The sequence below is a fragment of the Puma concolor genome, chromosome C1, assembly GCF_028749965.1.
Source record: "Puma concolor isolate L17-30 chromosome C1, mPumCon1.1.hap2, whole genome shotgun sequence".
Lineage (NCBI taxonomy): Eukaryota > Metazoa > Chordata > Mammalia > Carnivora > Felidae > Puma > Puma concolor.
This window is the reverse complement of record NC_141674.1, coordinates 53,413,797-53,428,853: the sequence shown is the minus strand read 5'-3', so window position 1 is coordinate 53,428,853 and position 15,057 is coordinate 53,413,797. Positions and strand designations below refer to the sequence as shown.

The window sequence follows — 15,057 nt, the reverse complement described above, 5'->3', positions numbered from 1 at the left end:
CTGAGCATCTACCCTGTGTCAGACAGTAAAGATAAACACAAGAAGAATTGTCCTTGACTTCATTTACAGTGCCTATGGTCTCCTGAATAAAGTTTAATTCTTCAGTCTAGCCTTTGAGAATCTCTATTATCTGATAGTAACCAACTTCTCAGATGGCCCTTTCATCACCTTCCAGACACTATGTACTCTTCAGTGCTCTTGGCCATTTTCAGATGGTCCTTTCTTTCCTGGAAAGCTCTTCTTCCATATTCCTATATGTTCAAATCCCCTTCTTACTTCAACACTAGGCTGAAATGCTTCTTCCATAAATCATTCCATAAATGTTTTTTTTTTTTAAATGATTTAATGAATGAATAATTTAACCTCTATAAGCCTGGCTATACAATACCACCTTATTTCCCCTAAGTAGTTCTCAAAAAAATGAAAACAAATTCTCTCATGAAATCTAGAATTTACAAATTTGGGCAGTAGGAAAAGTTGCCTATAATGTCAAATGGCTCCAGTTAAAAACAAACCTTCTAAGAAGGCTGAGGGAAATTAATCAATCTTGAGAGCTAGGCCTCTGGAGTATAGTCTGAACTGCTCCTTTTACAGCTGAGGAAAACTGTAAACTAAAAAAGTTACGTGAACTTTGTAAGATGATACAGCAAAGAAGAGCAAAAGTCCATCCAGTCTTAGTACTGTACTACAGTGATATAACTGCCTCACAACTTAAAGGAAAACTGTCTTCACTGTTTAAGGTGTTTCAAGGCAGATTATTTTAAAAATTAACAATTTAAAAAGAGGCTTGCCTCCTTTTAAAAATTAAAAAGGCTCATGTCTGAGTTCAGCTTAAAAAAAAAAAGGCAGGGGCGCCTGGGTGGCTCAGTTGGTTAAGCAGCCAACTTCGGCTCAGGTCATGATCTCACGGTCCATGGGTTTGAGCCCCGCGTTGGGCTCTGTGCTGACAGCTCAGAGCCTGGAGCCTGTTTTGGATTCTGTGTCTCCCTCTCTCTGACCCTCCGCCATCCATGTTCTGTCTCTCTCTGTCTCAAAAATAAATAAACGTTTAAAAAAAAAAAATTATAAAAAAAAAAGGCAAACACAAACCTTGACCTGAAACTAGTAAGTCCCTAAAGAATCCAAAGGATCCTAGCTTAGGAGTCTGAACATTATGGGTCAGCATGTTAACCATCAAAATTAAAAACAACTCCCTAAGTAGCTTATTTCTGGTTCCTATAGTGTCAACAATATTTGAACTTAACATAGGAACATAGAAATTTGCGCATCTAATCATACCACAAGATATACAACCAATTTACATGAAAAAAGACTTACTCAGCTGCCTGCACTCCTTTCCAGGCAGCTATTAACATGAGCATTATTAACTTTTTAAAAGAAGCAGTCTAGTAGTACACAATATAACGTTTGAAGAGAGTAATAATCTGGCATCCTCCAATCTAAATGTGAGTATTAACAAAAAATTTAACTTCAGTAGTAGGCTTTGCCATTCAATTTTCTATCCTTTCTCTAAAAGTGTGTGATAGTTAATTTTATGTGTCAATTTGGCTGGGCCAGGGTCCTCAGATATTTGGTCAAACATTATTCTGGATTTTTCTGTGAAGGGAGTTTTGGGATGATATCAACATTTAAGTCAGTGGGCTGTGGGTCCAATTAGGTGAAGGTCCTAATAAAGACTGACCTCCCAAGCAAGAAGGAATTCTGCCAGCAGACTGGAACTGCAACTGTTCCTGGGTCTCCAGACTGCTGGGCTACCCTGCAGATTTTAGACTTGTATCTGCAAAATCATGCCAGCCAATTCCTTAAAATAAATCTTGCCCCCTCTGCCTCTCTTTCACATATCTTCTCCTATCAGTTCTGTTTCTCTGGAGAACTCTAACAGGCTTACAGCAATGGCTATTCATGAGAAATGCAATCATGAGCTTGTACTTCTTGCATCAGAACCTATGCTGGTTGCTTTACCTATAGCACAATATCCCCAACAGATTTGTGGTAAGGCCTGACTCTTGAAATCCTACTGCTCTAGTGGGTGGCAGCCAGAGATGCATTAAATTTGGGTTCTCAGAAAATGAGAGGAGTCTTACCCTGTCTTCCCCAGTGACTACATCAATCCCAGTGGATGCTCCAACTCAAAGAGCTCCTTGAAAAATAGCAGAAATCTAATTTGACAATATTTCCCAGAGTTTCTTCACTTTTTGGAATCAGTGAAGTTTTAAGTCTGCCCTGATAGGTAGGAGAGAATTCTCTATAGAGCTGAAGTCTAGCTGTAGGTGGCTGGCTTCCAAGAGGCTTAGAAACAATTGCTTGCTTATTCTAGCTCATTCTAGTATTGCTTTGCTCATCTCAAACCTGGCCTAGAGGCCTTAACAAGTCCCACCACAATTAACCAATTCACAAGCATTAATTTAGTGAGGTCAAAAGCACTGAACCCCACTTGGAGACACAGAAATAAAAATCTAAGTTCATCTTCCTAGCATTTACTTCCTAGTTTACCCTCACCATTGTTCCCTTCTTTTAAAAGAAAAGAAAAGAAAAGAAAAGAAAAGAAAAGAAAAGAAAAGAAAAGAAAAGAAAAGAAAAGAAACTGGGAGAGGGAGGAGAGAAATGGATTAAAAGACATGGAAGATAAAATTATTGATTGGTTTGTATAATAAAAGCCAAGGGTTGGTCGGTCCTGCTGAGTAAACAACAGGTTCAGATGTGCTCAAGAGAACCCCATCTCTGTGGCAAACCAGATTTCAGGGACAGATATTCTAAATGTTATGCATAAAGGAGCTATATTCTTTAAATTTGACAGAATGAGTATGGACAGGATATTTTCTTAAGTCAAATTAATTAATATTATATGTTCGTTTTAGAGCAGGAGTTACAAACTCACATATTAGTGTGGGCCAAGCAGGTGATCAAAGTCAGGGGACTGGGTTGGGTGTAACCTACAGGGACCAGCGGGAACAGTATGTCAGGGAGATTGTGGGCCTTGTCCTCAAAGGGGAGCCATTCTTCATGCAAACGGATTGCTGCCCAGTGGGAATGTGGACCCACTATTGCCAGATCTTCTGATTTTAGAGAAGACAGCAATTTGGAGTTTTTAAATGTGTAATCTCCCCAAATTTAAGTGTTGGCAACAGATTTAAAAAATTATAAATTTAAAAACCTTTAAAACATCTTGTGGGGCTAAGGTAAATACATCTGTAGACAGATATTGTCCCTGAGGATAATTACGTGTTTGTGTGTCTGTGCACTCCTTGGGGGAGAGCCCAGTCTCTCCTGTGCCCTCATCAGCAACCCAACCCAACACAAGGGGAGCTGTTAACTAAATTACATGAGTAACTGAACTCATTCTCAAAATTATTTTAAGTGATACCACTGAAAATGAGTTTGTCTTACATTAAGACATAATTTAACTTTTCTCCATTTTAGAGGAGGTTAATTCTTCAGATCATTCCTTCAGCAAACACTTGACAAAGTACCTAATCTCTATGCAAGGCCTTGTACAAAATAATTAACTTGTAGAACTCCTGAGTAGGAGGAGTTCAGTAGTCTGAGAAGCAAAGTATCAACATTATCTGAAAAATCAATTTTCTGCTGCTTTGTAGATTCTCTCTGTTGTCAACATAGTATAAACCTTCAGAATCTATGATAGGACACTTTAAAGACCTTCTCTCTTCACAACTGGGCATTTTGTTAAAATATGCATTATCAAGCCTTTATGAGAAAAATAAATGGATTATAAGTCAGCAAAACTGAAATTCTAGGCTTGAAACAAAAAGTGAATATTAGCCATTCGTTAAAATCAGTTATAAAAAATATTGTCCTAATACTACCTTATTTTTGATGCTTTTAGAGAAGAAGCAAAGTCAATAGGCACAGGCCTTTAAAATGTTAGTAGCAAATACCTTGAGCACCACTGGCCAGTGCTAGGTGTCAAAAAATGTTTACAGAGCCCAGATGTTTAAGAATGGACAAGATCCAGGGGTGCCTGATGGCTCAGTTAGGTAAGCCTCCGACTTCTGCTCAGGTCATGATCTCACAGTTTAGGAGTTTGAGCCCCACGTCAGGCTCTATGCTGACTGCTCAGAGCCTGGAGCCTGCTTTAGATTCTGTGATTCCCCCTCTCTCTGCCCCTCCCCCGCTTGCGCTCTGCCTCTCTCTCAAAAATAAACAAACATTTTAAAAAATTAAAAAAAAAAAAAAAAAAGAACGGACAAAATCCAGATCTAAGACTGGAGGTCCTTTATCGCAAGTCAATTACTTAAACTTATAATAGCAGTATTAATACATTTGCACGTGGCCAGATATACATCAGGGGCATAAAAAGTCTACTTTATAGAACTGTAAAATCTCACAATTTGGAAGGACTTTGGAAATGACCTTGAATCCATTTTTCAGGAACTTCAGTCATTATCAGCTTCAAGATTATGGTCACATTCACTTAATATTTTCATTTAGGTTAATTCAGTTTTTAAGTGTATTATCTTAAAAAAGACTCTTTTGTTATTGCCATAAGGGAAAAAAAGAGTATGTCCTGACATAGAGAATAATACCCATACTTATAAAATAAGGAAATTACAACCTAAAAACATTTCCCTAAGTGACCCTGTGAGGTATGGACTATCCTTACTGTCAGCTCACTGATGAGGAAATTGAGGCTCAGAATTAAGTGACTCCCCAAAGTCAACTTATGAGTGAAAGAGGTAGGATTCAAAACCAAATCTGCCTACCATTAAAAAAAAAATTGTTTAGTCATGTCCTCAAATGGCTTCTAAAGACTGGGAGTTCTTCCTGTCCGCACTTTACTCCAACATGAACTCCCTGAGATTCAAAATGGAGACATTTTTGGAGGGATTAAAATACACACTGAAAATGTGCTCAATAAGATACCAAAACAAAGTGGTGCAGCGAAGTGTTTTATGAGGGACCGAAACAAAGGCAGCAAAGGATTCCTATCATGGCTCACCCCAACAACTTACTAGTAACTCTTTCCCATTCTTGAATCTTCATTAAAAAGTTAAGTTTCATAACTTTATTTTTTATTTATTTTTGAGAGACAGAGACACAGTGCTAGCAGGAGAAAGGCAGAGAGAGAGGAAGTCAGAATCTGAAGCGGGCTCTAGGCTCTGAGCTGTCAGCACAGAGCCTGACATGTGGCTCAAACTCACGAATCATGAGATCATGGCCTGAGGTGAAGTTGGCTGCTTAAGTGACTGAGCCACCCAGGCACCTTGAGTCTCATAATTTTAGTAAGTGTTTGTGTTCACCCAATTGCTAGAAAAGCATCAGCTCAGAGTTACTTCAAAAACTCCTAAACACAGATCCCTGGTAAGTGAGCTCTATTCAGAGCCAGGAAGATTCTACCAGGGGTAGTCATCCTCTGCCACTCCCGGCTGTGAAGAGTTTTGATCAGATATCTCTTTAATATGCCTCTTTACTCATCTGTAAATCTTCTGATTACCCAGCTTTGTTGTCAGAACTGCCCTGGTTTTGCAAGATTCACCCCATACAGAGGTTGGTCCTGTCAACTACCCCTAGTGAGGAGGTAAGATTGCATCATGGCTCTTCAGAGTGCCCACGCAACATTCAACGCACAAATCCAACCTCGGAAGGAGGGAAAAGCCTCTCATTCTACCTAACCTGCTTACTCAGCACGTACCCCGCCACGACTACAACTGAAGTCCCTGACGGTAAACTGAACTAGATGAGAAATTCCAGGAGGGCAGAGACTACACTTTATGTGTTGTTATATTCACCAAAAGGCAGACCACTGAATTTTGGCAAATATCTGCCTAGTCTGCATCTCAGACTTCAATCCTTATCTCTGCGTATTCAAAATGGAAATTGCTATCTTTATTCCTATACATTTTGATGTGAGTCCTCCCAAACATTTATTTATTTTTTAGGTGTATTTTAATTAATTAATTAATTAATTTAAATGAGTGAGCAGGGGGAGGGGCAGAGACTGAGGGAGAGAGAGAATCCCAAGCAGGCTCTGCACTGACAGCACAGAGCCCGACACAGGGCTTGATCCCACAAACTGTAAGATCATGACCTGAGCCTAAATCAAGAGCCAGACACTTAACCAACTCAGCCACCGAGGTGCCCCCCCTCCCAAACTTTTAATGTGTGTATGTATGTATGGCCATTTTCACAAGTCACCAAATACTCTTCTTGTACAGTGTGGCTGCGTCTTACCAACTCACTTTTTTTTTTTTTTTTTAACATTTATTTATTATTGAGAGACAGACACAGAGCGAGAGCAGGGGAGGGGTAGAGAGAGGGGGGAGACACAGAATCTGAAGTAGGCTCCAGGCTCTGAGCCGTCAGCACAGAGCCTGACATGGGGCTCGGACTCACCATCTGTGAGATCATGACCTGAGCCAAAGTCAGTTGCCTAACCAACTGAGCCACCCAGGCGCCCACCATCTCACTTTCATGGATGGGATACAATTCTCTTGACTAATCAATCCCCTATTAGAAATTTAGGATATTGACAATATTCTCTAACTGGCAGTACAATGACTTTCTTTACAAGCTTCTCTTTATTAACATGTCTTATTGGGGCACCTGGGTGGGTCAGTTGGTTAAGCATCCGACTTCGGCTGAGGTCATGATCTTATTATGGTCTGTGGGTTTGAGTCCTGCGTCAGGCTCTGTGCTGACAGCTCAGAGCCTGGAGCCTGCTTCAGATTCTGTGTCTCCCTCTCTCTCTTACCCTCCCCTGCTCATGCTCTGTCTTTCTCTCTCTCAAAAATAAACATTAAAATAATTTTTAAAAAATGTCTTATTTTCTTGTGATATTCTCTCAAATGATATCAAATAACATGCATACTTCTAAAGTACATAAATTTTTTGTGATGCCATCCACCTGGTACATTTCTCTGCTTTGAGGAACCACAGGATCTCTCTGTGTCACATTTTGTGCTATTAATTATGTTCAGTATTCGCCCCCTCACCCCCAGAGTTTTAACACGTGGAGAGTGGACAGCCCCTTACTCAATTCAGATGTTGACAAGTAGTAATTAAATACAATTGCCAGGTGCCGGGGTAAAAAGGGATGAAGTGTAATCCCTGCCCAGAACAGCAGGGGAGGCAGAGTCACCACCAACAACCTGCCATAACATCAAGTTCTATACTGTAATAGAGGCATTTCAAACTTACTATGGTAAGATGAGGGAGAAGTGAATCCCTCCAGGGGCAAAGAGAAATAAAAAGGGGGGGGGGGGGAAGGAGGTATTTGAAAGCTATGGAAAGAGGCAAACTGTGGAGTTACTTCTTGAAACATTAATAGAAATTCACAAGGTGGGCCAGTAATGGGAAGAAGACATAGGGGATAGATTTCCAGGTAGAGGGCAATCAATTCCAGCTCATTTCAACCAGAGCAATAGTTCCACTTAGGAATTTATGAAAACCTCCTATAGCCAGATAATTCTTTGTTCTGGAGGCTCTGTCCTGTGCATTACAGGCCGTATAGACGCATCCCTGACCTCTACACACTAGATGCTAGTAACTGTTCCCCACCTTCCAAGGGTGACAACTGAAAATGTTTCCAGACATTGTCAAACATTCAAGGGGAAAGGGGGAGAAAAAAGGAGGATGGAAATCACCCCCGGTTGACAACCACAGTTTTTTTTTTTTTTTTTTAATTTTTTTTTTCAACGTTTATTTATTTTTGGGACAGAGAGAGACAGAGCATGAACGGGGGAGGGGCAGAGAGAGAGGGAGACACAGAATCGGAAACAGGCTCCAGGCTCCGAGCCATCAGCCCAGAGCCTGACGCGGGGCTCGAACTCACAGACCGCGAGATCGTGACCTGGCTGAAGTCGGACGCTTAACCGACTGCGCCACCCAGGCGCCCCGACAACCACAGTTTTAAGCGTAATTCTAGCTTCAAGGATTTCTCCCTTACTATACCAGCTTTTCTCCCTGTTCTGAAAATGTTTTCTTTGGTTCAAAACCCAAGTGAGCCCTCCTTTTCTTTTAGGTAAGAGAGAAATTGTCAAAAACACTAAGTTACTGATGTCCCAACTACAAAAAAAGGACATCTTCTTTGATTACACCTAATAAAAAAAGAAATGTTCGTGTGATATGGAAGCATATAAGTAATAGGGCTAATATTTGTTCAGAACTACAGAGAATTTTTCACAATTGATCACACTGAATACTCAAAACACTGTATGAAGTATTCATTATTGTTCCCTTTCTAGAGAGGAAGACAGGGTGGCTGAGACATCAAATACCCAAGACCATCTGAGTATTAGGTAAGATTCATAACCAGACAGTCCCATTCTACACTGTATACATTTTTCCATTTAGTTGAGTAAACGACTAGGAGCCTCTTTAGGCTGCAGAGAGAAAGGCTCATCTTACTATCACAAAGAAGGAGAATAAAATGACTTAAGGATGTCCTGCTACCTCCATACCCCACTAAGAAACTGTAAGTAAAAAACTGCTGATGGAAGCAAAACATTTAACCACCAAAAACTGCTGTATCTATCCCTTGCGCGGCTCCAAGAGCACTCACTGTACAAAGAGGGGAATAATACATACCAATTATGGTAACATTTATACTCATAATCTTTAAAGTATGTTAACAGCTTTTAGCCATTCGAAATAGCCCTAGAAAATAAAGATTATTATCCACTGACAGAAAAGGCACATAATTAATTAAGGTCACACGGCTAGAGACCAAGTAAAAATTAAGTTCTCTTACCTTTAGTTAAGTGTTCTTTCCACTACAAACAATTTGCAGCATCACATGATTCTACACACCCCTCCAAATATAAATATCACTAGGCCAATAAATAAAAATATCCCTAACCATACGGACACTAATTCTGTTTCATTATTATCTGAAGCCACATTTCCCATTAGTGTAGACGTTATTTTTAAAACTACCAAAGAAAAAAGTGGGAATTTTTGTTACTCTTAAAGACAAAAAGTACTCTCTTAAATTAGGCGAATTACTAGAAGCAATGAGACTAGCTTATTCATGACCCATTAGTTGACACATGACAAAATGTAATTTTCTAGACTTCATCAACTTTGTACTCAAGTAATATTTGATTCTTCTGAAACTGAATTCCAACATGACAAAAAGGTGAGCAGGGAAGGTCTGGGAATTTCTTGGATACAGTATGTTGAGCCCCACTTCTTTAAAAATTACTCGTCTATTTAAAGACAAAAGGCTTATTTAAGATAGAAATACTATTCACTTTGCAATAAACAAGCACAGGCATTTTGAATATGAATGGAAAGCAATTCAATTCCTGGTTTAAACAAGAAAAAAATATTTTTAAAGTCTTACTCCATCATGGAAGGTGGGATCGTACAGCAGTCTTGAATTGCAGTTAGAGGAGAGGTTAGGTGAGCCGTATAAGAAGCTTCTACAACTTGCTTGTTCCGGTTGACCACATCCAAGTAACGATTGAACTTCTCTCGGATTTTTTTGGCTAGCTGGGGGACAAAGGGTAAGCAAAATAAATCGAAAGCCTAACGCAATAACCAACTGTGTTTTTTCTAATAAGCTCGTTAATTTGTGTCACAAGCTGCATGTATTAAACTTCAGGTAAAACTAACCACACATAGGCACATCTCATTCCACTGTGTAAACTGAGGTAAAAATTGCAAAATGCCCAGAAGTCACAGAAGGATACTCAGACAACAAAACAATACCTGCCATCTTGTGATAGCTAATGACACAGTATGAACTTCTCATGTGTTTGAATTCAACAGAAAAATACTGATCCATAAAATGTCTTATTAGACAAAGGAAAACAAAGTCTATTGATATTATTGTCAGCATGACAGTGGGCATTAGGTCTTACAAAGCAACAACAGTGACTGTAAGAAAACAATGCACTATTCATGGTTCTGGATTCACACAGATTTTCAAAGGGGAAAATACGTGAAAAAGGGAAAGGACATTCAGTATCTTCTGCTACAAAACTCCAGGGGGCAGGCACCATTCACAGTCTTCCATGTGAATGGCAAATCCCTGGAGTTGTACAATGTAGACATCCTATGAAACAAAATATATAGTTAGAAATATACTCCTGTTTGGTCTGTTACACCGTTAAGATGGACAAATGTCTTTCTTAACTGCTGTGAACAGAACACTTCATCATCATTTACTTTCATGTGGGAAAAACAAAAGCAAATTGATAAGCATACTGCTTTTTCTTCCATTGTTCCCATCAAATATCACAGCTTAATTATAGATCTCCAAGGAAAACAGTGTTGTTTTTCTTCCCCTTCAACAAAATGTTACCCAAATGAAATGACTGATAGAATTATAGCTAATTGGTTTTGTAGAGCTATTCATTATCAGCACACTAGAGGAGAACTAATCATCTCCTTTGGGTCATCAACTCACAGAATCCAATAGCTTACAGGCTGAGAACATGAAGCCAAATCAGGATATCTTCATTTGTTATTTTCAAGCCAATTCCTCAATTCGATCTTGTCCCATCGATATTTGGGAGTTTTCAGAGTGTCAAATAACCTTCTCAGCCTTGCTATATATGGTACAAACTATAAGGTACAAACATTTCTACACGTAACAAGAGTATGAGTGTAACATTTAATTTGATAAAGGGCTGTCCCATTTTGTCTCACCATTTTCAGAGGAGGTATTGTATGCCCCCCTAAATTGACAAATCCACCTGCAATTCTAATCCCTGAGCTAGAATTTATTTTAAAAAATTATGTTTTTTTTGCTGAGGTCTTTGAAACAAAATGTATAGATGCAGTTTAACTTCCCATCTTAATTTAGACCACTGGTGATTCTGCCTCCGAGGGGATTTGGCAAAGCTTAGAGATGATTTTGGTTACTAAAATGTGGTACAAAGTGCTACCGACATGTGGTAGGTGGAGGCCAGGATGCTAAGTAACAATGTGCTTATTAGCAAATGTGCTATTTTTTTCATTCGAGAGAGTGAGAGTGTGTGCACAAGCAGAGGAGGGGCAAAGAGAAAGGGAGAGAGAGAGAATCCCAAGCAGGCCTGTGCTGTCAGTGGACTGGACCAGGGGCTCAAACTCACGAACCATGAGATATGACCCTAGCTGAAATCAAGAGTCCGACGCTCAACCGAGGCACCCAGCGCCCCTGTGCTGGTTTTGAAACCACAGTGTGCTCTAATGGAATAATCCTTTTACCTGGACTCTTACAGTCAATGGATAGTTGAGGGTGACAGATAGGGTAACAGATCCAGCTTGAAAACCTCAAGTATATTCTCACAGTGCCCTGCATTCACCCCTCATAACATACTCTACACTTTAATGCTGTCATCTGTTTAATGTCTGGTTCCCACACTAGACTGTATGCTCTGTAAGAGCGGGTACTACTTGTGTTTTTTGTTCATCTCATTATCTTTAGCGCCTGCCTGGCATTGCAGGCAGACAATAAATATTTAATGAATTAATAAAAATTAAAGAAAAAAATAACAACCAGTCACCAACCTTATCTTTTGGTCTAACGACCAACAACCTCTTTAAAAACTTGGACAGGGGCGCCTGGGTGGCTCAGTCGGTTAAGCATCCGACTTCGGCTCAGGTCATGATCTCACGGTCCGTGAGTTCAAGCCCCGCATCAGGCTCTGTGCTGACTGCTCAGAGCCTGGAGCCTGTTTCAGATTCTGTGTCTCCCTCTCTCTGTGACCCTCCCCCGTTCATGCACTGTCTCTCTCTGTCTCAAAAATAAACGTTAAAAAAAAATTTAAAAAAAAGTAAATAAAAAACATTAAAAGTCTTTAAAAAAAGATTTAAAAAAAATAAAAAAATAAAAACTTGGACAACTTATTTAAAAACAACAATAGCAACAATATGTATTTCTGGGAACTCCATCAAGAAGAGCACGTTTTATCTTTTCTCTTTAGGTTCTGAAATAAATATCATTCATTTTCCACCTACAATATCAAGAATATAGCCCTTCCTTGTCCGTGGCAACAAATGTTCTGTAACAAGATAAAGATAAAGTGTGCTTGAAAAAATGTAAATTCTAGGGGCACCTAGGTGGCTTAGTTGGTTGAGCATCTGACTTCAGCTCAGGTCATGATCTCACAGTTCATGAGTTCAAGCCCCACATCAGGCTCACTGCTCTGTTAGCTCGGAGCCTGCTTTGGATCCCCTGTCTCCCTCTCTCTTCACCCTTCCCCAGCTCACATTCTCTCAAAAATAAAAAATAAAAAGAGGAAATTTTAAATAAGATCTTCACAAACTCACTTCTAAAATGCAGTTTGTGATCATTTTTGTCTTTCTTTCAAACATACACACACACACACACACACACACACACACACACACACACACACACACACACAAACATCTGAGAAATACCTGGTATTTCTTCTACATATTGGGAGAATTCTATCTTTGAACAAAGACAGATCTAATTAAACCTGATATTTTATTTAAAAAAATTTTTTTTAACGTTTACTTATTTTTGAGAGGCTGGGGTAGAGAAAGAGAGTGAGCAGGAGAGGGGCAGAGAGAGAGAGAGAGATGTAGAATCCGAAGTAGGTTCCAGGCCTTGAGTAGCAGCCCAGAGCCCCACACGGGGTTCAAATTCATGAACCGTGAGATCATGACCTGAGCCGAAGTTGGATGCTTAACTAACTGAACGACCCAGGCTCCCCAATCAGGATATTTTAATTTGTCTCACTGTCTACTTTTATATGAGTTAAAAATGATTTTTATTTTTAAATGTCTTTTTTTAAAAAAGGTATTTTGTTGTAGTTAATAATAACTACAGGAAATTCAAATTTCGATGTTCGTAAAGTTTTACTGAAATAGTCATTTGTTTACCTGTTTACGGCTGCTTTCATTCTACAGTGAGAGTCGTTGCAACAGAGACTATGCAGCTTGCTTCCCTATAAGAAGTCAGAAGCCCTAACACATTCCAAGATAGAACCATAATCTTAGTAGTTTTACAAAAATTTGCAGCAATTTTTTTTTTAACATTCTACTAAGAGGTGGGGGTCCATGCTCTCTCTCCACCCACTCCTTGAATCTGGGTAGAGTTATGATGGCTTCTACCAGTCAAGTATAGAGAAACTGACACCATGCAACTTCTGAGGCTAGGTCATAAGGGCCATGCAGCTTCCGCAGGTCTCCCTTGGAATGCTCTCAAGCTATCCTGCTGTACCAAGACACATGAAGAGGCCACAGTTAAGTGCTTGGTTGGCAGCTCCAGTTGCTCAAGCCTTCAAGTCACCTCAGCCCAGGTTCCAAAGAGGAGTCAAGAAGCCTCCGGAATATTCCAGCCCCCAGTCTCCTCTGATGAAGCTCCACACATCATGGAACAGAGATAAGCCACCCTTGCTATGCCTGGCCCGAGCTCCTGACCCACAGAATACACAAGCATAAAGAGATTGTTTATGCCACTAAGTTTGGGGTATTTTTTTATGTAGCAACACGTAACTTGAACACCCAAGATAGGCTGAATTCCGTTCCAAGATAAACATATTGAGGCTGAGCTATACAAAGCCATTCAGATCCAACTGTTCCATCTATACCATCAGAACGATCAAGACTGTAGTATCTGTTGCAAAGAGACTTGGGGTTGTTCACAAAAGTCTAAGAGCTACTGCATAGTGGCAGTTACCACATATTATGCATAAGGATCCTACAATTTAGGGATCATTATTTTCTATCAATGAGGTGGTTTTGTGAAAGCCAGTCACCTAAACTCAGAACCATCCTGTCTATAAAGCCTGTGTGTATTCACTATCTGCTCCACATAAACCAAACTTAAAAGAAGCTTCAGTAGTGACTTGACATTTAAAAATATGACAAATCACACCGATGTGAGGAATGAAACTCTCATTAACATAACCAGCCAAGGCGCAGAGCCAGGGTGCAGGGTCCCCCACTACTGGGCTGTCTGTGGAACTAAACAGTTAGTTCCCTGCAGTGGGGTGTGTGGTGAGGGAAGGAAAGAAGGACAGGGACAGAGGGAGGCACTGCAAGAAGGAGCAGGGCAGGGGCAAGTTGGGAATGTCTGCCTTCGGCCTCCTCGTTAGCATGGGCTGCATTTTAAATATATATATTTATGGGGGGGGGGGGGAGGGAGAGGGCTCAAACTCACGAGCTGTAAGATCATGACCTGACCCGAAGTCGGACAGACACTCAACCAAACTGAGCCACCCAAACGCCCCTCAAGCTGCATTTTTCCTCAGTGGATGCAGCAACTTGCACACAGAGCCCAGACACACATGACCCTTAACAAAAGGTCTCAAATGCAAGCCCCCCCCACTTTGGTCAGAAGTTCCTGCCTTTCACGTGGTGAAACCCCATCTTGCCTTGTTAAAAAAAAATCATAATTGCCAATGTTTGTTGAGTGCTAACTATGTGGGGGCACTGTTCTCAGCATTTCACAAGCATGTCTCCATTTAGTCTTTCAAAGAACCATGGGAGATACACACATCTGCATTTTTTCCAGAAGCAGAAGCTGAATGTTCAGTAACTTGCTCAAGTTTACAAAGCTAGTAAGCAGTAGAGCTGGGATCCAAACACAGTCCTATTCTAACTTCAGGGCCAAAGGTGCAACCTGTGTGCAACACGGTTTCTCTCTGGAATACCCACAGACTAACAGCCCCCTCTTCCCACTTCTTTTCAAATCCATTTTAACAAATGCTATAAAATCTTGACAGATTACTAAAAGCCATGCACAGTCTCATTACTTTATAATAAAAATTAGACTTCTGAAAATACTTACCTAGAATTCTACATAATTCCTACGGAAGTCAAGACTTTGTGGAGGTTTAGAATTGAATTCTACCACCAGTATAAAAAAAAAAAGGGCCAGGGCACCTGGGTGGCTCAGTCGGTTAAGCGTCCGACTTCGGCTCAGGTCATGATCTGATGGTTCCTGAGTTTCAGCCCTGCATCGGGCTCTGTGCTGACAGCTCAGAGCCTGGAGCCTGCTTCGGATTCTGTGTCTCCTCTCTCTCTGCTCCTCCCCTGCTCACGCTCTCTCAAAAATAAATAAATTAAAAAAAAAAAAAAAAAGAGGGCCAAGTTTGAAATAATGTATTCTCCGAAAACAAAACCTGTTATTACCTG

At 40.2% G+C, this 15,057-nt stretch overlaps 1 protein-coding gene across 1 annotated transcript in view; it reads right to left on the bottom strand.

Moving 5' to 3' along the window:
• Positions 1-15,057, bottom strand: part of CACHD1 (cache domain containing 1) — a 212,150-nt gene that overhangs the window by 87,556 nt on the left and 109,537 nt on the right. Inside the window, exon 3 of the mRNA XM_086717196.1 lies at positions 9,302-9,450. Coding sequence (XP_086573322.1) covers positions 9,302-9,450 — 149 coding nt within the window. The remainder of the gene's footprint in view (positions 1-9,301; positions 9,451-15,057) is intronic.